This window comes from Pygoscelis adeliae, unplaced genomic scaffold (genome assembly GCF_000699105.1).
Source record: "Pygoscelis adeliae isolate BGI_AS28 unplaced genomic scaffold, ASM69910v1 Scaffold321, whole genome shotgun sequence".
Taxonomy (NCBI): Eukaryota; Metazoa; Chordata; class Aves; order Sphenisciformes; family Spheniscidae; genus Pygoscelis; species Pygoscelis adeliae.
In genome coordinates, this window is record NW_008824039.1 from 427,169 (window position 1) to 446,761 (window position 19,593).

The 19,593-nt window shown below is 44.5% G+C and overlaps 1 protein-coding gene across 1 annotated transcript in view; it reads left to right on the forward strand.

The window, feature by feature from the left end:
* The window catches only part of CSMD2 (CUB and Sushi multiple domains 2), a 308,935-nt gene that overhangs the window by 174,430 nt on the left and 114,912 nt on the right, over positions 1-19,593 (forward strand). Inside the window, 2 exon segments of the mRNA XM_009333469.1 lie at positions 3,674-3,856; positions 17,017-17,343. Of these exon segments, the coding sequence (XP_009331744.1) occupies positions 3,674-3,856; positions 17,017-17,343 (510 nt within the window).

The following is a 19,593-nucleotide window of genomic DNA, read 5'->3' on the forward strand; positions in this document are numbered from 1 at the left end:
GGGCTTTTAGTTTATGATGTGTTGACCTGAACTGCTCTCAGGGTCATGTTACTTGTATTTAAGTCTCATATAAACCTTAGCGGGAGTGACTTGATGTTATGCCACACGGTTTTAATGAGCCTGCTAGATTCGGTTTCTGCATTTGCCCTGCAACAGTGGTTTTAGATGGGAGGGATGTGGCAAAGATATGCAGAAAGAAGGGCCTTTCTTAGTTTATTCCCTCCTACTCCTTGTGTTTCCTCTTCAGATCCTTTTTTCCTCATTGTTGGAGTCAACAAAAAGAACTAGGCAACAGAAACACCCTGGTTCTGGTTCCTTCAGATACATACCCAACACTACTAGCTTTCACTAGTTCAAGCAAAGTTAATTTATGTGTGAAATAGCGTATGTGAGGTTAAGTGTATTATTGAGGGTCTTTTCTGACTAGGGGTAACATTTGTGTGTTTTCCTCAGGTATGGTCTCTAAGGGCTCACAAATCCCACATCTTGTGGATATTTTTTCCAGAAACTGGAGTTTTGCTAGTGCAGTGCTTGCGTGCAGCTCCAAAATCCGCATTTTCCTTCAGAGCCAAGTCAGGCAGGAGCAGAAATTCCCACAGAAACCCAAGAAAAGAGCGGCCTACATTTTGGGTGCCTGCGGTGTTCCTGTGCAGCTGTGCAGAGGAGCAGAGACGGAGCCCTGGCGCTCCCCAAACCAGCTCCTTTCCACGTGGGCTGAGGTTCTCGCTGTCGTTAGTCACTCTGGAAGTGTGGGCTGCCTCCTCTGCGCCGAGCGAAGGGACCCAGTTTCCCCACCCACTGCCAGAAGACAAATAGCATAAACAGCTGATGAAAAATGTCTGGTGAAACATTTTCTGTTAGAAAATGCTGTTTTGTCAAAATCTTATCTGCATGATATAATATTTGATGGAGAAGTTTTGAAAGATTCATTTCAACTTGTTTCATTTAAATAATGTCAAAACACTTGATTTAGATGTTCTTGTTTAGTTTTGACTTTTATTATTCTAATGTGGAAGTGATTTTACTTCAACATTCATCAGGAGAAATGTCTCAATCTTATTGAAGTAACATGCTTTGATATTTCTGAATCACTCATTTTTAGAATTTCTGCTCTGCTAAATATTTCATTAATTTTGCTATGTATGAAAAGAAATGTAGGAACCGGGGGATTTTCTCAGGATGGAAATTCCATTTTCTGACCTCTCTAATGTAATAAAATGTGCTAGCTTTGTTTGCCTCCTGCTAACAAGGAGATCACGTGCACGGTGGAAAATGGGGGCTCTAATTCTTCATTTCTCTCCCATTCTTACACCTGTGATTTCACCCTGTCTGTAGAGATGTTCCAGCTGGGCTTCTGCAGTGTGACAGAAAAGGACTGCACAAGCTCACAAGTGAGGGAGGAGACCATTCAATCAGTACCTTGAGAGCATCTGTGTTACCTTTTATTCTTTCTCGGCAGAGGGTCAAAAGGGACTTATTTTTCTTTGCTTGGCTGCATTTTTTTCTGAGTATCTGTTAGCCTGAGATGTCCTCATTTTACAAAAGCAATGAATATGCTGAACACTTGTAGCTCCCTTTGGCTTCTGCAGTAGCTGGAGCTCCTTAGCACGTCTGTCTGCAGCCCCTTGGCGGAGGTCCCGTGGCCACCATCCCTCCAGAGCCACAGATACGTGCAGAGGGAGGATCTTCAGGTCGGTGATGCAATCTTAGCCTTGCTGAACCTAGTGGCAAAACTCCCATGGGCTTTAGGAGGGCAGGGCTCTCTCTCTGGAGTCAGGAGTGGGCAGGAATATGTTGCGTGTCTGTGTGTTAAACAGTTCTGTTGCTTCTCGGTGTAAGAGCCTCTGAACGTGGAGGAGTAGCCTGAGAAGTGCTGGCACTTCTGCTCCCCGTGGCCCCGGCAGTGCTGGGTACAAAGTGGGCTGGGAGATGACTGCATTGCTCACCCTGGCCCTTAACACTGCGTGCGTTGTTTTAAGAGATGGCTGGAGTGACACACACTAGCGTCCATCTCATTCTAAGCAAGTGTCAGCAACCAGAGTGGTACCGGGACGTTCAACGTTTCCTTCCCCGGGGCACCCAACACCGCAGGCTTCAGTGACAGCAGGAACTGGAGATGCTGGATGAAAGGCACCCTGCAGGACAGCTTGCCATCAGTGGTGTTTGCTAGTACTGTATTTCAACGAGGTGTGAGAACGAAAGGAATAACAAAAATTAATTTTTAAAGGCTGTTGACTTGTAGCAGAAAGCAGTATCAGTTTCCTGTGTCTCTGACAGGTCACAGTGATACATGTTTAAAATACGCGTGCTACCCTTTGATCTTGTTACTGTTTCTTGAGTTTTAAAGCTGAATTTTCTTTCTGTTATTCGCACTATTTGTCTCCTGCTTTTTTTTTTTTGACAGTAATGTATAGTTCAGTGCTACTTTAATATCTGAACTGGTTTTTTTGTCCCTTATATGCAAGCACAAATCTTAAACATTTGGATAAACATTTGGATTTTCAAGGTCTGCAGGAAGGTACATGAATTCTGGCAAACTGTTTTCCCTGACAGGCAAAAAAAAAAAACCTATTTCATGAAAACTTTAATATTAATTTATGTTAAATTATTTTTGTGATGCGTCATTACCTGGCAGTGACTTTTTCGTTCAAGATGCATACAGCAGTAGCAGAAACTAGGTGCCTTGCTGTGAATTCTATTCAAAATACACCTGTATCTAAGTTGCCTGGAGTCAGAATAATAATGAGGTGCTTGTTGTTATTCAAACCAAATTGAAATATTAAATGGAGTAATGCAAATCTCGGATTATGCGATTTTCCTCTAAAGAAAATGTCATAAAAGAAGTTTCCAGTTCGGTGTAAGAAATTGAAAATGGGGAGAAAAGACAGCGAGGCTGATCGTAGATGATGGGGATAAAAACTAGAGAACGTGGAAGATGAGATGAATGTGAAGCAGATAAACAGTGTGGGAGCACTAAGGAGGCTGTAAAGGAATGAGGTTTTGTAGCTAATAGTGATACAGAGCAGGGGGCCTTTTTGAAATTGTACAGAGCAGAAGATAACAGAAAATTGTGTCCATGATTTACCTGAAGTCAAAATACATGCGCAGCGAGAGATTAACTGTATGTTTCCATGCAATAAGGTGTCGGCTCTCTGCTTCGGGACCACACGGAGAAATGGAAATGGGGGTAGGAAGGGAGGGGGAGGCAGCAGGACATCGCAACCCAGCAAACACACCCCAACCGTATCCTCTTTGCCAAAGAGTGCTGAAGGTCCCCTTTAGTGACACGTGGTCTGTCTGCTTCAGAAGAAGTCCTTGAAGCAGATGCAGACTAGGATCTCTGTGGGTATCGCTCTATTTTTCATTTAAAATTCATTTCATTTTCAGTTGTGATTAATTTAAGGATGAGGAAGCAGTTAGGAGGGGTTGTTAGGAGGGCCTTTCAGTGACAGTGGTAAATTCATGTGTTAAAGACAGATCTTGGCTGCGTTCTGCGCCACTGCTGACCCCCCTCCTGTGTGAGATGGTGCAGAGGGGACCGGTGCTCCCTCGGGGATGCGATGTCTTTGCCGGAGCGCTGGCAAGCGGCACGCAGCGCAGATGTACGGCAGGCACTGCGCCAGCTCGGCGTCAGAGCCTTCCTGCCATGCAACTTTTGTTTTCTTTTTTTCAGAGATTGACCAAGGGAGCTGCGGTGATCCTGGGATCCCAGCCTACGGCAGGAGAGAAGGATCCACATTTCGCCACGGGGACAGTTTGAAGTTTGAGTGCCAGCCTGCCTTTGAGTTGAAGGGACAGAAAACAATTACCTGCCAAAAGAGTAGCCAGTGGTCTGCTCAGAAACCAGTTTGTGTTTGTAAGTCAGTGAGGAGACGGCTCTAAAATATCTTCGTTGTGTGGTGAGGTGGTCACATAAACAGTACGTTTGTGCTCTGTGCTTGGTACCCGGGATAGGGCAAGTTCTCGTGGTGGCAGAGATGGCACCAAGCTGCAGCTTCACTTCTGTGAAGTAAGTGGGGACTCACGTGGGGAATGTTTGGTTTGGCCCTTCTCTCAGCAGAGAAGGGATGTGCGGCGGGGAGCAGCATCTGGATGGAGATCTAGACTTGCGCTGGGACCATGCGCCCTCTTTGCTCTACCCTTCTGCCCTCCCAGCGTTCTGGTTCAGATCCCTTCTGGAAGGAAAGTAGGGCTTTGGTGTCCAAGACAGGAGGCATGGACCCAAACAATAACTTAAAACGTGATTCTATTTTTGGCCACTTAATTTTCCTTCATTATCTGACAATACTCAGGCTCCCTGCTGCTGGACCTCAATTTTTAATTTGTTGCATGAGTTCTCAGCAGAAATAGGATATTATGCTCTCAGTAGTGACTAAAGATAAAATTTTCAGATGTAAATGGGAGTTACATGCACAGTCTCCATTGTGTTTTAATGGCCTCACTGTCCTTTGAAGATGTACTGGGCAATCTGCTTTATTATATTGACTGAAACTTCAATCAGAAGCAATCATAGAATAGAATCATAGAATAGTTTGGGTTGGAAAGCACCTTTAAAGGTCATCTAGTCCAACGCCCTGCCATGGGCAGGGACATCTTCAACTAGAGCAGGTTGCTCAGAGCCCCATCCAACCTGACCTGGAATGTCTCCAGGGGTGGGGCATCCACCACCTCTCTGGGCAACCTGTGCCAGTGTTTCACCACCCTCAGCGTAAAAAATTTCTTCCTTATATCTAGTCTGAATCTACCTTCTTTTAGTTTAAAGCCATTCCCCCTTGTCCGGTCACAACAGGCCCTGCTAAAAGGTCTGTCCCCAGGGAGGGGACAGACTCTGGTAAGGTCAGGGAGGAGACAAGACAGCAGGAGAATGGGGACAGACACTGGAAGAAACTAAGTATCATTTCTCTCTCACTTTATATGCAGTAGTTTGGTCACCCAGGCTGTTGGTGATTCCTGAATTGCCTTTGAAGTCTTATCTTAAGATTTCCTTACAAGCCATGGAAACTTATTTTATCTTCACCTCCCAACCTCGCTTCCCTGTTCACTCAATAGTTCCCGAGGTAATAGAGAAACACTGGAACAACGCCCCCAGGGTGCTGGAAAGAGAACATACTGAAAGCAGAGCTGGTTGACTGTAAAAATCTATTTCAGTGACCACAGCAAACACTGCACTCTGTGAAAAAGTTGGCCACAACAGAAAACCCTTCTCGGCAGGGCTGCTCTCCATCCCTTCATCCCCCAGCCTGTATTGATACTGGGGGTTGCCCCGACCCAGGTGCAGGACCTTGCACTTGGCCTTGTTAAACCTCATGACGTTCACACGGGCCCTCTTCCCGAGCTTGTCCAGGTCCCTCTGGATGGCATCCCGTCCCTCTGGCGTGTCGACCGCACCACTCAGCTTGGGGTCATCTGCCAACTCGCTGAGGGTGCACTCGATCCCACTGTCCATGTCACTGATGAAGATATTAAACAGCGCCGGTCCCAGTATGGACCCCTGCGGGATGCCACTCGTCACCAATCTCCATCTGGACATTGAGCTGTTGACCATTACCCTCTGGTCAAATACAACAATGTTGTATTTGAACATTACCAAAACTCACAAAAGTATCTATATTTTCCCCAATTGGTGACAAGCAAACTCTTCTTTTTGTCTCATCTCCACTTACTTGGATATGTTGAAGTCTGTGCCTTTGAACAGATACTATGATGTAGGGGAGTGAGACTGAACCTAACAAAAAATAGGAAGGGAAAATTCAGCTGAGCAACAGACAGAGGACAAAAGTGTGGGGAAAATGGATAGAGAGAAAACAGAAATGTTAATTTTTAGAAGTGTGTATTCACTATGCAGATAAATAGATATGCTGGTGTTAGATACTCCAGTACAAAATGATCGTTTGTAGCGTGGCAGGACTTGATCCGTACCAAAGAGCTTACACTTACACAGCTTGGGGGGAGCAAACCCTGTTACTTCAGAGCTGAATCTGGGTTCTTCAGGAGCTGTGGGAGAAGCAGGGACGTTAGCATCCCTACACTGGCAATTTATGGGAGAATGTGGGAAACGGTTTCAAGTAAGTGCCTTTCTTTTCAAACACTAATTTAAGCATTTGAGAATGTCTGTTTGGGGAAGGGAAGCAATTACTTTGAGTTTTGCCTTTTCCGGATGCCATGACTCCTTTCCTACTTGGTTTTCTCTGTAAGCAAATCAGCTAAAGATGGTGATGAGGAAAATGGAGTTTCCCTGGTGGTTTTTGAAGTGGGAAGTGTTAGACTGTTTCTGTGCTTAGCATCAGAAGTTTGGTTTGTTTTTTTTTTTTCCATTCAGGTGAATTTGAACAGCTGATGGTTCAATTGAGGTCCTTGCTGACAGTTTGCAGTGAGACTAAACCCATTGTTTGTCCCCAGCGTGGGAGGACTGGATCATAGTAGTACAGAAAGGAGACTGTCCAGTAAAGTAGAATCATGTTTTTGTAGTTGGATACTGAAAATCAAGCCCCAGTCAGCAGTCCGTGTGAAGCACAGCACAGGCATGAATCTTGTAGTTAAAATAATTCCATTGTATTCTGTTCTCTGTGGCCCTCCAGCTTTAGATATTTATGAATCAACAAGGCAACATGTAGGTAGTGGAAAAAGTATTTCATATCTCTCTCTATACCCTTACTCCCCTGCTTTTATTCTAGACAGCATCATGTTAGTGTGCATGAATCAGAAGAGGTTATACAACAAAATGTGTAACCTGGCATGAAATCTGTAGTGGGATTAGTAACAACTCTCTGTAAATGTTGGGAGACCATTACATGTATTGGGCATGAGGTGGGAAAATAAGGTAACCTGATTTATGTGCTAGTAGTTGGAATATGCAAACAATTCAGTGCTTCTGATTCTGGCCACAAATGTGTGACAAATGCAGAAGGAGATTAAAGAGCGCGCTATGGTGCATCCTGCTGTCCTGAGCAAATGATTTATGAGCAGACAGAATTTATTGTGGAGAACTCATTTCCTGGGGCTTTGATGACAAAGCAACACAAACCATTTAAGTAATGCATCTGCTTATTGCAACGGGTTCTTAATTTGTGACTGTCTGTGCCTTCATGATAACAGACCTTCCATCTTCATCCTGTTGTCATTGCATCCCTTAGCTGTCCAGGGTGAGCGCATAGAGGCACTTGAGAAACTTTGCGAGACTTTTAGTGCGTATCTTCTGCAAACCCCTTACTAAGCAAGGGATCCCTGGCCTTGCCGTGTATGTTCAGATTACCTCTGCTGTTCTGAGATGCCTGGGAGCACTGTTGCTGGATGGGGTAGCACAATCATCCATCTGTCTATGCTCTGAGCTTGGTGTCTACTTCTGTGCAATGTGGCTGTCCGGGTATCAGTGATGACTGGATACTGAAGACCTCTTTTTCTCCCTATTTTGCAGCACCTCATAGTGCTTGAATCGGCTTTGTAGTTACTGTCGTTCGCTCTGACACTTGCATTTTCAAAGTTACAGAACTGTGATGTCTGTCAAAGGCTAAGGCCGTTCTCATAACCCAGGATAACCTGAGCCATTGCTTTCGTACAGAGCTATGTTCAGTTTTCTTGAATTCTTGAAGGATGGCAAAATGGGCTTAGGGGGTGTCATGTGGGAAGATGTTAGCTAAGGAAAACCATTGTGCTACTTAGATGAAGTTTGTGCTCTGATGGTAGGAACTCACAAGGGTTATAATACTCTAACTGAAGTCTACAGTTACCTGTGGCTGAGGAGATTATTAAGCTTATGAATGGGGAACTGGCCCGTAATTACAGCTATAATGGGAAGCTGGTGAGCTGTTCAGTTACTGCAGTGAGAATGATGAGGGAAGTCTGGATAGGCGTAGTTGGGGAGCAGCGCGTTTCAGTAGTGCCATAACTTTCAAATACATGGTTGGAATTACTGTTTAAACATACTCATGTATAGTAGGGAAAAATTTGTTATCTGCATTTTATGTGAACTATTGCAGCGGAAGGCCATGCTACAAAACATTTTCTATGATCAAAATTTGTTTCCCAAGGTTTATGTTTCCTTGCTAAGGAAAGGAAGAGCTAACATCCCCTTTGCAGGGGGATAGCGCTCTCAGATGGTTTCTGCAGCAGTTCAGTAAGTCTTACAAGGTTCTTTGCTATTCCTCTCCAGCAGCTCCCCTTCCCTTCCCTCCTCCTCCTCATGCCTGCAGCCCTGCCCCTGCGGGCCTGCGACCTACAACTCCTGACTTTTCAGTCCTGCACCTTTAGCTAAATGGTTGACTTGCGCGAAGCAGTGCCGTCATTTTACGTGATAGATTATGGCGTAAACAGTCATGACAATACATGTCCTTTGTAACCGTCTGAATAAAAAGGCAAAGTTTTTGCCTTGTTTTAACTATCTTCTGCTGGTTGCTCTGGGAGAGTAATTTCTGAGAACAACTTATTTTCTGATAAAAGTTTTTAGTTCATTGATCTCAGACTTGCAAGCTTCAAGTTTTCTGGACCCGTCACATGTTCTAAAGGTAAACAAAACATAGTGAAATAAAACAGTATGTACATTCTGATTGCAATGCATCAAGCAAACCTGAGGGTGGAGGTTTCTGCACTCAATTGAGGGGTATTTGTTTGGTGTCACTTGACTGCAACTCCACAAAGGCTAGGCATAGATACGTGCACGCGTGTGTATGTGTATACGTGTGCGTATGTTTAAATGGAGGGGCCGTCACTTGAGTTGTGCTGTTGCAGAGTACTTCTGGATGCCTCTGGACACTTTACATCCATTGATCTGATAAGTCATTACAGGGGTCTTTGTGTTGCTCTGGTCTTGCTTTGGGATCTCCACTAGTTTCCAGTGACTTTTTTTGTTGTGTTATCGTAAACTCTCTTTGTATTAGAGACCTGCTTAGAGCAGTAGTCATGCATAATATTCCTCTAAACAGAGCAGAAGGCATTTCCCAAAGCATTTCCAATTGAAATTATGTTAAATTGTGCATTTTCTTCTCTGACTTCAGAGCAGATGTTATGCTTTCTTCCCTTCTTGTTCACTTGAAAACCTCAACCGCAGCCCATTTCTCCTTGCCGATTTGCTCACGGTTGCTGTGACATGCAGGAACGCTGTGAAGAAGCAGCGCTGTGCCCGCTAACACTGGAGATCTGTGTTGTCCTGTTGCAAATGGTGCGTCGACTCTCTCAGACCAAACTGCGCACCGATGAAATCCTTTGTGTTATTGAGAGGTGTCTTTGAGTTGGCTCCATTAGGAGGTTGGCACAGGCCAGGATCCCCCGTCCTTCCACACAGGTGTGCAGCACTAACAGTCATCCTCTTTGGAGGCATTAAGATTTTGTGCGTTTTTCCAGTCTTTTAAACATCTGATTTTCCTTAATAGCAGTATAAAATCTCTCTTCTCCTTAGTGGTAATTACTCCTTTTATTGTTAATCCCATATTGGCCTATTATACCTGCCGAATAATCTTAGCTCCTCTTTGCAAAGATTGCAAATCTTGGTTTTGAGCCGAGTGGTTAACCTTCTGTGTGCACTGTCTGGTACAGACATTCAGGATTAGCAGCTGGAAATGCAAAGTGCTATAGGTGTTTTCCCAGCAATGTACTGAACAGAACCATGGAATTTCCTGTCACTTGACAAGTTTTTCATTTAGCTCTAAATTAAATTGTCAGTTGGTCACTATTTTCCTCCTCTTTCTTCCTCCTCTTTCTTCCTCCTCTTTCTTCCTCCTCTTTCTTCCTCCTCTTTCTTCCTCCTCTTTCTTCCTCCTCTTTCTTTCTTTCCTGCCCACTATTCACTGCAACCTTTTGGAGCCTTCCCTATGAAGAGTAATTTGGAGAAAAGTGTGTCTCTTAAGTTAGCAGTGATAAAAGCATAGTTTGCCTTTTAAAAAATAATAGCTTTTTAACAGAGAGAGTAGTTAACCCTTGGAGTAGTCTACTGAAGGCAGCGGTGGGTTCTCCATACCTAAACATTTATAAATTGAGATTGGATACTCCTTTCTGGAGACCTGTAGGAGGGAGGAATTGTTTCATAGTCTGTATTGAGGTGGACAGAGAAGATGATCAGAATGATCCTTTATTGTCCAATAATTCCTTAATCAGAAATACTAGAAAATTTTCTTTTAAAGGAATTGATACTTTTTCATTATAAGGGAGTTGTTTGGATTTCTGAACTGTAGCATAGGCGCGCATTCTTCCAGTGAAACCTGATCCGTTGTGTGCTCTTAATATTATTTCTTTTATTCTTAATTCCTCTCACTTTTTGCAGTGCTGATGGAACAGTTTATGTTAACTCACAAAATGTTTCTCCCTCCTGCTGTAAACAGGTTTTCTTTTTTCTAGCTAACATTGGACTTGTTTATCTGCTTGTAGATGCACTTGCTTTTAGTGGGTTTTGGAAGAAGTGTAGGGATTCTATTAATTTTATTTTTTCCAAGCTGTTTTGCTGTGTGTTTTGGGGTTGGGTTTTTTTTTTGGGGGGGGGAGGGAGGGGGAGGTTGGTGTTGGTTTGTTTTGATTGATGCTTTTATGAAGCATGCTGCTGTGATTTTCCTGATGTAATGGCAGAGACACATTCTAATTATCTCTGCCAGACAAGTTGGGAAAGGAAGCTGGTGGCTAACCTTAACCTACCAAAACATGTCAACTCTGACCTCTGCAAAGCAGCTGGTCCCATCCTCCATCTGTGCAGCTGAAAGCTGGCCAAGAAACGGGCTCGTTGCCTGCTGAGGCCACTTCCAGGGCTTAGATGGTTTCTACATTGTGCAACAGATGTGTGTCCTCAGGACCCATTAACACCTTCTGCTTGCCCTTGATCTGAGTTGGGTTCAGAGCAGCAAATCGGTGGTGAAATGCTCCTTATCTGCAGCCTGTTCCCCCGAGCCATTGAGATCCAGTCTTTTTCTGGCAGTAAGGGAAGCAAATTAAATGAAGGCAGGATTACCATGATCTCTATATACGTGGGGGATTTGTAGCTTTTGTTAACAACCTTGTTTCACAGTTGCAGCCATGTAAGACCATTCTGTTCTTAAAATTAAGCAGGGCGCTTTCCCTCAAAGCCCTTGTTCTGCATTGCAGCCGCAGTTTATCAAAGCACCGAGATTTAAATGTTTGCTTAAGTAGACATACGTGCTTAAGTGCTGTGCTGGCCAGGAATGCACTTAAGCACCTTCTTAATTACAATTAATTGTGTTTTAATTGTCCCCCACGCACTCCCCGGGCATTTTTTTGGTGTAACCTGTATGAACATTTTCCATTCTGTGACTTTAAAAGGCGGCTGCTTAACCAGTCCCTTCTGCTCTTCCTTGAGAGTTGTCTCAAACAAGCTGCACATCTTCCAGCATGCCACTTGTCAACTGAGTTGCGACGTTTCCCTTGGTGTGTCTATATCTAAGGAAAGCTGATGTCAACCTGGGTCGAACCAGAGCCTGTTTTCTCCTTGGTGTTACTTTGTCAGTGAGTTCTGTCTAGCACTTGTAGAGCCAGAAGAAACAGTCTCCTGCTGCGACCTGCTGCTCCGTGTGTTCTCTTGGTTTCTAACAAATCGCTTGGGGTACTTGTGCAGTCAGCCAGGTTCAGCAAGAAGGTTGCAGCGATAAGGCTAGAGGGTGGAAGTGACACCACTTCACAGCGGTGTCAGGCCACATCGCTGTGCATGCAGCTCGCCAGAGGTGCTCCCAGCTGCTCTCTCAGCGCTGATCGGGAGGATGCAGTTTGTTGGGTTGTCTCCATGCTTGTTATTTTACTGATTGAATCAGTTGAAGTGTTACCCTGATAGGGTTTCATGCTGCTATAAATGAGCTGTCCTGTGCCAAGGCATCTGTCCATATTCCTGACAGCAGTTGTTCAGCATGATGGGTTGCTTCTCTATATGAGTCTGAATCTGAAGTGACACTTACTGGTTTTATCAGGCAAGGAGGTTGTCTCTGTCACCTTCCCCTATCTCTGTATCTAGAAAACGGGAATGTGGTGTGTGTTATGTTGCCATCTTCAATCTGATCTGCAGAGAAGTTCCCTTACGCGTGCCTTATTTTACTTTAATGCTTTACATGTGGGGCTGGTGTTTGAGAACGCTGCAATGGGACATTTCCAATTTGCAGGTGGAGTTGACGTGTGCAAGTTTATCTTTTAAGGCTCTTTCCACTGCTCCCCACGAGCAGAGCTTCACGTGTGGCTGAACCTGCCCACACACCCTCTGCTGCACTTAATCACTGGTGTGCAGCTGCCGTCACCCCAATGGCAGTTACACGCTTCGGGGGTGCCTTGCCCTTTCTGGTGTTACAGCAGTCATCCTTCATGCACTCAGTGTGCCGAGACTGTGGGACTGTGTGGAGAGTTAAGTCCAGTCCCAGCCTGTTGCAGCTTCCAGCCTGCAGGAGACAAATGTCTTGCAGCGGTTGGCAGACGGCTCCGAGTGCTGCAGCAGAGGAAGGATGCTCTGCTAAACCACGAAGGAGCAAAACGGGAAAGGTAGATAACGAGACCGCTAGACTGCTTTGGGGCTTTTGCCAAAAAGTGACCATTAAACTTCCGTCTTCATGTGGACACTGCCACCGATTCCCAAGAGAGACTGCCGGGAGAGGGAGAGTTTCCTTAAAATGAGCAGGGACACACAGGAAAGGATCTTGTCTTTGTACAGAAGCCCTGGAGCACCTCCTGAATAACGGATGGCTGCAGAAACCCTGGCAGACAAGCAGCCCAACGCTGCCCTAGAGGGGATCGGCATCTTCCAGTAAGTTTAAGAAACTTTTCGTATTCCACATAACCCGATCACTGTTCCTGTTTTGAGTGGGTAGAAACAAAACCCACTTTGGTATTGTAGCGCTCTTCTGTGTGCACGGAGGCTCCTGTACAGTCTGTTTTAAGTTCACTGATGATATTTTCCTCAAGATCTGGTACCCAAACCCTGCCTATTTTACATTATTCTTAACATACCTGCTCTCCCGCCCCCGGTTAGCCGCATGCTGGCAGTGACAGCTATTCCATCAGAGTAAGTTGAAGAGTTTGTTGCTTTGAAATACAAAAAATTTCTGCCAGTTAATATTTGCTCTAGACTCCTTTCCCTCACCTCCCACTTGCCCTGTTGGTACCTCAGGGTTTTAAGAAGGAAAATGCATTGTGATGCAGATGTGTTTATTGAAACAGCAGATACAGAAGAGGAGAATACAAAATGTAAAGCACTTTGCTTCGTGGCTTGAACAGTGCCCTGAGCTTCCAGCTCTGTTAGCTATTCGGGATGTATGCTTCCCCAAGTGAGGCACGCTGGTTATTAACCAGGCTCCTGCTGAGGTCCTGTTTTTCCAGTCCATCAGCAAGCTGTGCCTAGAGGAGGGATCTTCTTAAAAAGGAGAGGTAAGGCAGAAAATCCGTTACTGTCTTCAAGCTCTCTCCCAAGTGGTCAGAGTTTGTGGGAATGATATCTGAAAGCTGAGAAGTCAGGATTTTTTTTTTTGTTTCCATGGAGACTGAAATTATTGCAGTGATTCCCTGCTTGGTTTTCAGCCCCTGAACCTGGTGCCTTTCCTGTTCCCATGCATTGCAGGTGTGCCCTCTCCCCGGGATCAGCCCTGGATTCTCACGTGCAGGATGAGCAGAGATGGAGTGTCTGGGGCCACCAGGCATGCCTTGCAGGAGAAGCGAGATAATCTGTGAGGAGGCAGGATCTTTTGAAGGCAGAAGAAGAGAGAAGCAAGTTGTGCTTAGACTGACCAGGCAAATGCAAAAATTGCTCCTGGCTGAAAGCACAGAAACAAGCAGCTGTGCTGGTGAATAACTCTCAGATGCCTCCGTGTTCGGCTTGGCCATGAGCATCTCACACTGGGCTGTGGCATGAGGGGCAGTGCCCCACTGTCCATGTGTCCCACTCGACTTTCTAAGACAAGAAGCAACGAGCTGTTTCTTCCTGTTTGACTGCTCTAAATGAATGCAGAATCTTGATAATGTTTGTGATGACTTGAATAAATATCTTGTACTTATTCATTCATGACGGGTCTCACTGGCTTTGTTAGGTACTCTGTTTCTACTGAGTTTTGCTGTGATTTATTCTGCTGTATTTAATAAAGGGCTTTTTCTTATTGCTTTTGCAGTACTTGATCTGTAGTAATAATTATTGACGAAGATCAGCATAGGCTTATAAATTTGAACCTATGCTAAGCACATAATGAAATGTCCTCTCATAACATTTAAGAACAACCATAATAAATACTAATTTAAATCTCTTAGCTCAAGGCCTCAGAGTCACGGATATTCCTACCTCAGTGATCCTGACAGACAGGCTGCAGGCAGCAGGGCTGACGTCTGTCTGTCATGTTTCAAATGACTGCTCGCTCCTCGGGGGCACTTTGCTCCTGACTGTCTCGGATGCACAAAACAGCATGAGACAGGTAGCGCTCAGCTGTCTTCCACCTTTCTTGGGTACTATCATCTTTGTTCTGATAGCACATTTCACTGTCTGTGACATACTGTTAAACAGCTTCTGCTTTTATCCGAGTGTCCAGCAAAACACTTCTGAGAAAGCAGAGAGGCTGGCGTGCATCCCGGTGCCAGCTCTGTCCAGTGCAGCCCCAGACCAAAAACCCCCTTTCACGCTGAAGAAAAACCTCTCTGGCTTAAAAAGATAAAGAAAATCTTCATATCACAGGTGCCATGATCTTGTTAATGAACCTTCTGGATCAGTTGTTGCTTCCTGGGCTGGACATGCCCCTGACCCGCTGGCAGGGATGGTGACCCTCTGGGAGGTGAAGCCGAGCTCCCCGCTGCACCAAGGAGAGCTCGTTTGTTGGTGCCCTGCCACGGGCTTGGGGCACGGATGCGTGCGACAGTGGCCCTTGTCCTAGAGCCTGCAACTTGGCTGTCTCCTATACTTATTATTTTATGGAAAATTGAAATTTTCATTTACTTCCCTGCAGTGGAGACTTCTGGTGTTTTTTATCTGTTACTTTTTAATCTGTCATTTTGTTTTAGCTAGCAAAGGTTAATTTTATATTCTTCCCTCACTCTGCTTTTCTTTCTTTTGTCAGCAAGTTCTTTGTTGTTGTTATTTCCTGAAATGAGCCACCAGCACTGTGCCGTAATAGCTGCGCTAGCAACTTGTGCCTCGGTGTTGCTGGCTGTGTGATACTGTAGGTCCTGTATGAATGCCAATTTACCGCTTTGGATTTAAAAATTTATAGGAGATACCTAGCTCCTGTGAGGGGTTCCTACTGCTAAGATGTTTCTCTGTGTGAATGCATTTATTTTCGGTAACTATTCCTAGGCAGATTATACTGAGCTTATGCTGACAATTATTTGACGGCATCCCTTGATGTTTTGGCATCTAGTAAAGAGCCAAAATCCTGAGGATATTTTGCAGTTTGTTTTCTTTTAATCTGTCCTCTTTGTTGCTGAGAGCAGGAAATAGATTGTGTAGCTCTTAGCCTTGATAACGTCATGGTAACGTCCATCTTATTTGATCTGAAACCATTAAGTGTTGAAGGAAGACAGAAGGGGAAAATAACAGAGGGAGGGTGAGCGTTGAACCAAATAATTGTGTAAGTGCCAAACTAAAACCAGTCTCATCTCCTGTGCGATGTCCTTTTGCCAGGAATTAGTGAGATGTATCTTCCAAGTAATGGATTTTACCAAGGGTGATGGTGGGGGAAAAAGATGAGTAAAGCATACGTATATAAAATACCAAAACCATGGGGTAGGTACCACTTAAAGGCAGCATTGCATTTTCAAATTAATGGACCTTGTCAGCTGAAATACAGTATATATTGAAAACCCTTGAGAGCTGAAGATTTTTTTCATATGCACTCTTCCCCTCAACTTCATTTTAAGACTGGTTTTAATTGTTTTCATGGGAATGGCGGTCTAGTTTGATGCCTCTTTTTGGTAACGTGGTAGCCCAGCAGAAGTCAGTGATTTATTTGTAATGGGAAGGGGAGCTGCCCCTACGCCTGGGCTGCAGATTGCAGCCTGCCGGTGCTTGCTTTGGGTTGTCCCAAGCCCCTGGCACTTGGGGGAAGCTTGGAAAGGTTCTCGGGCTGTTCCTTGCCCAGTGCAGCAAAGTCGCTACCAAACCCAAACAGCAGCTTTCACTTTTCAGCGCTCGTTTGGCACGGGTGTAAACAGCTGCCCAAGGAGATAGACAAAAGCACTTGACTCACAGCTCCTTCTCAAAGGAGTTGACAATTTATTGCTGTATTGTACAAATATTTAATATAGGATGGGGATGGCCTGAATGTGAGGAGTTTCTCTAAATGCAGTGGGACTGCCCGGGCGCAGTTACATCTGTTGAGGAGCATGGGTGAAAATTGCGTTTAGCAAACAGAAAGGTAAACCAAAAGTGCAGATTTTTTTTAAGCAAATCCTGAAAAGTCTGCACTGCACTCAGAAGTGCATCTGCAGTTCACCCAGCACTTTACACTAAAAAGCTTGGGTACGGATAGCAGCAGAGGAGCCTGGATGTCTGCACGGGGTAACAGCTGAGCTGATTCCTTATCTCGGGTTTTGTCAGTTGTGCTGAGTTGTGTCCGCAACAGAAGACGTTGCTACAAAGTCTACCTCATTTAGCGCTAACTTTGTTTTGCACTAGCTGTAGTCACACATTTGATTCTTGTGTAGGCTTCCTCTCAGGGATATGGAGGAGAATTCACCTGCAAAATACCAAATCCCCCCTGGCTGAGTGACAGTTTCTTCCTGCAGTAAAAGAAACCCGTGCTCCACTGTGCGTGGCACAAAGCTTACACAGATGTACGAAAGCGCGCTATTGAAAAAAGGGGCAGTACTGTGCTAGGCTGGAAAATTGAAAATCAACCAAAACCGGGACTTGGAGACTGCTTTGAAGTCACTTCTTCCTCATGCAAATAAATCACTGACATCTCGCAGTGAATGGAGCACTGAGCCCTTCCTTTTTTTAATCGTTTCTGAGAAGCAAAGCGATTGGGAATTTGCAGGAATAACCTGGCTGAAGGGATAAGGGCAGGGGGGAATGTGACAGAGCAGCTTGTAGGAGCACTGTGCTGCATGATTGATGGTGATTTCTTATTGCAGTTTCCTGCTTTTTCAACTTCACCACTCCATCTGGGAATGTGCTGTCACCAAACTACCCTGAAGAATATGGAAGCAGCTTGCACTGTGTTTGGTTAATTATAGCTAAACCCGAGAGCCGAATTCACTTGGCTTTCAATGATTTTGATGTGGAGCCTCAGTTTGATTTCCTAGCCGTGAAGGATGGTGGGACTGCTGAATCTCCGGTGCTGGGGACCTTCTCAGGAAACCAGATCCCCTCCTCTCTGACCAGCAGTGGTCACGTAGCTAGGCTGGAGTTCCAGACCGACCACTCCATGGAGAAGAGAGGCTTCAACATAACCTTCACCAGTAAGTGCCTGATCCTTCCTTCTGGTTTTCATTTCAAGCTCTAAATTCTTGTTGGGCGAGAGTTTGATCTCACTAAAACCACTGCAAATCCAGAGTAAGTCTGAAAATTGGGGATTACTTCAGATTTGCAGTTGGGTAATTGAGGATTGGTTTCAAGCTTTAGAGCTGATTGCACAAGTTCTTTCTGGCTGTGAAGTTTTAAGTGTTGTCCAGCGGTGAAAGAAACAGATTGGCCCTGGATTATCTGTCCATGGAGCAGCCAGGGTTTCTGTTCTCCCATCAGCCCGCAGCTTGCTGCGTGAGGTGGGCTTTCTGCCTCTCCCTCTTTGTGCCTCCGTTCTGCTCACTGAGGTGAGACAATGCTTTGTGGACAGCTTGATGCAGATCAGGAGGACTTACTAGATCTTGGATGGTTGTGTTCATCAGTCAATACTATCATCGTTTGCTGACACCTAAAAGCATGTAAGACTTTGAAGATAAAGAAAAACATGTAGCAATGTCTTATAATACAAAGCATTGAGGCTTCCAGAGATATATTTGGCTTCACGTAAGTCCAGTCTTCAAATCTCAAATGAATGCTATGGTAATTTTATCCTCGTTTTGTCCTGTAATTTTCTAAAGAGCGTTATTAAACCTATTCAGCAGAACTGATAAATGACCTTGTTATAATAGTCTTTAGTGGCAGAGCTAAATTAATAGCCCTTCTAGCTACGATTGCAAATCCTCTATTTAAAAAAAAATCAGAGGTCTTAAATTTGCCACACTGCAGCAGGCTGAAGGCTCATCAGATGAAGTAGCTCATGTACGGTAGTATTGCATACCCAGGACTGAGTCCTAGATCCTGCAAGGAGGGAGACACCTCATCCAGGAATGCTAGCGATGCCCTCCAGTATGCATCTCTGATACGTTACATACCCGTGTTGGGAGTTGTGGCTGTCCACTGTATGAAGACATTTTTAAGCCAAATTTTTTATTGTTGTAAATGACTCTTAAGTACACATGAGTTAATCTGTTCTGACTGCTTGAACTACCGAAAGGGTACCAAAGCTCCTGAGTCTTTCTCAGACACCTTAACCATCCTTTCCTTCAGTTTAGGTATGAGAGAGGAGACGACATATTGCTACAAGGGACAGATGCAAGAGCACAAGGAACAGATTCAGCCTGTGTTTTCCCCTTTAGCAGTGTATATAACAAGACGTTACAAGAGTAACGATGCTCTGTAGGAAACACAGAACTCATCTGAATTTGGTCAAGTGCATTAAAGATACTAAAAGCACGTCTGTGTAATCTGGAGGCTTTAATCTTTTATATGCTGCTCATCTCTGAAGACCACCTCCTAGCGTATGAAGATATAATACATAATTATGCACTTAATGGGGAATTAAGGCTATAGGCTTACTTTCTGATTGGTTGGCTAGCCTAGTTTTTAACTGCTAGAAAAGGGCAGGCCTTTAAACAGAGCTATGTGTCTGTGCAATTCCACATGCAACTTTGCAACACCTAGAAAGGTAATTGCTGTGTGTCCTTCATTTTATCTTAGTAATGATGACAAGCAAGGTCGGGGACTATATGGCAGTCAATCACAGAACATGCTGAGAGGACCCCTACTTTTAACCACAACGCCTTAAACCTTTCATTTTTTCTCATTAATGGTTAACTTATGTCCCCTCTATGCAGATGTGTGCATTGCGGTATTTTTAGAGTTTTTAAAAATCCTTCTCTATTTTGAGTATTTGTGCATTTTTATATTTGAAAGATGGCTAAGAGGATAATTTGGTTCTGCAGGCTCTTTTCTGGCCCCTGTATCTCAGCACCTCTTGGATGCAAATGGTTTTGATCTCATCCTTCCTCTCTCAGGTTGCAAATGAACACTTTTAGTAGAGACAGGGAACGGAAAAGTTTAAGCCACGTCAACTAGATGAAAAGTTGAACTGTGGGAACACGCACGTGGGTGTCTTAGCAGCGTAGGGAAGAGGTGGTGACGTGATTTCTGCCACAGGCTGACTCGTCTGTGCAGAACACAGTAGCTTTGCTGGGATGATAGTGGGCCAAATTCAAGTCTGTGCTGTTTGGTCTTTGCTCTCTGGGGACAAGATCGAGTGCTCTTGTCTCCATAGGAAAGATGTGAAACTATTGTTTAATTCCAAAGTTTAATTTCCAAAGTTATTGTCCATTGTTTGGACAAGTCCAACATACTTATTTTTGAATTGGACAGAGGTGGGTGAAACAAGTTACCCACTATTCTCTTCT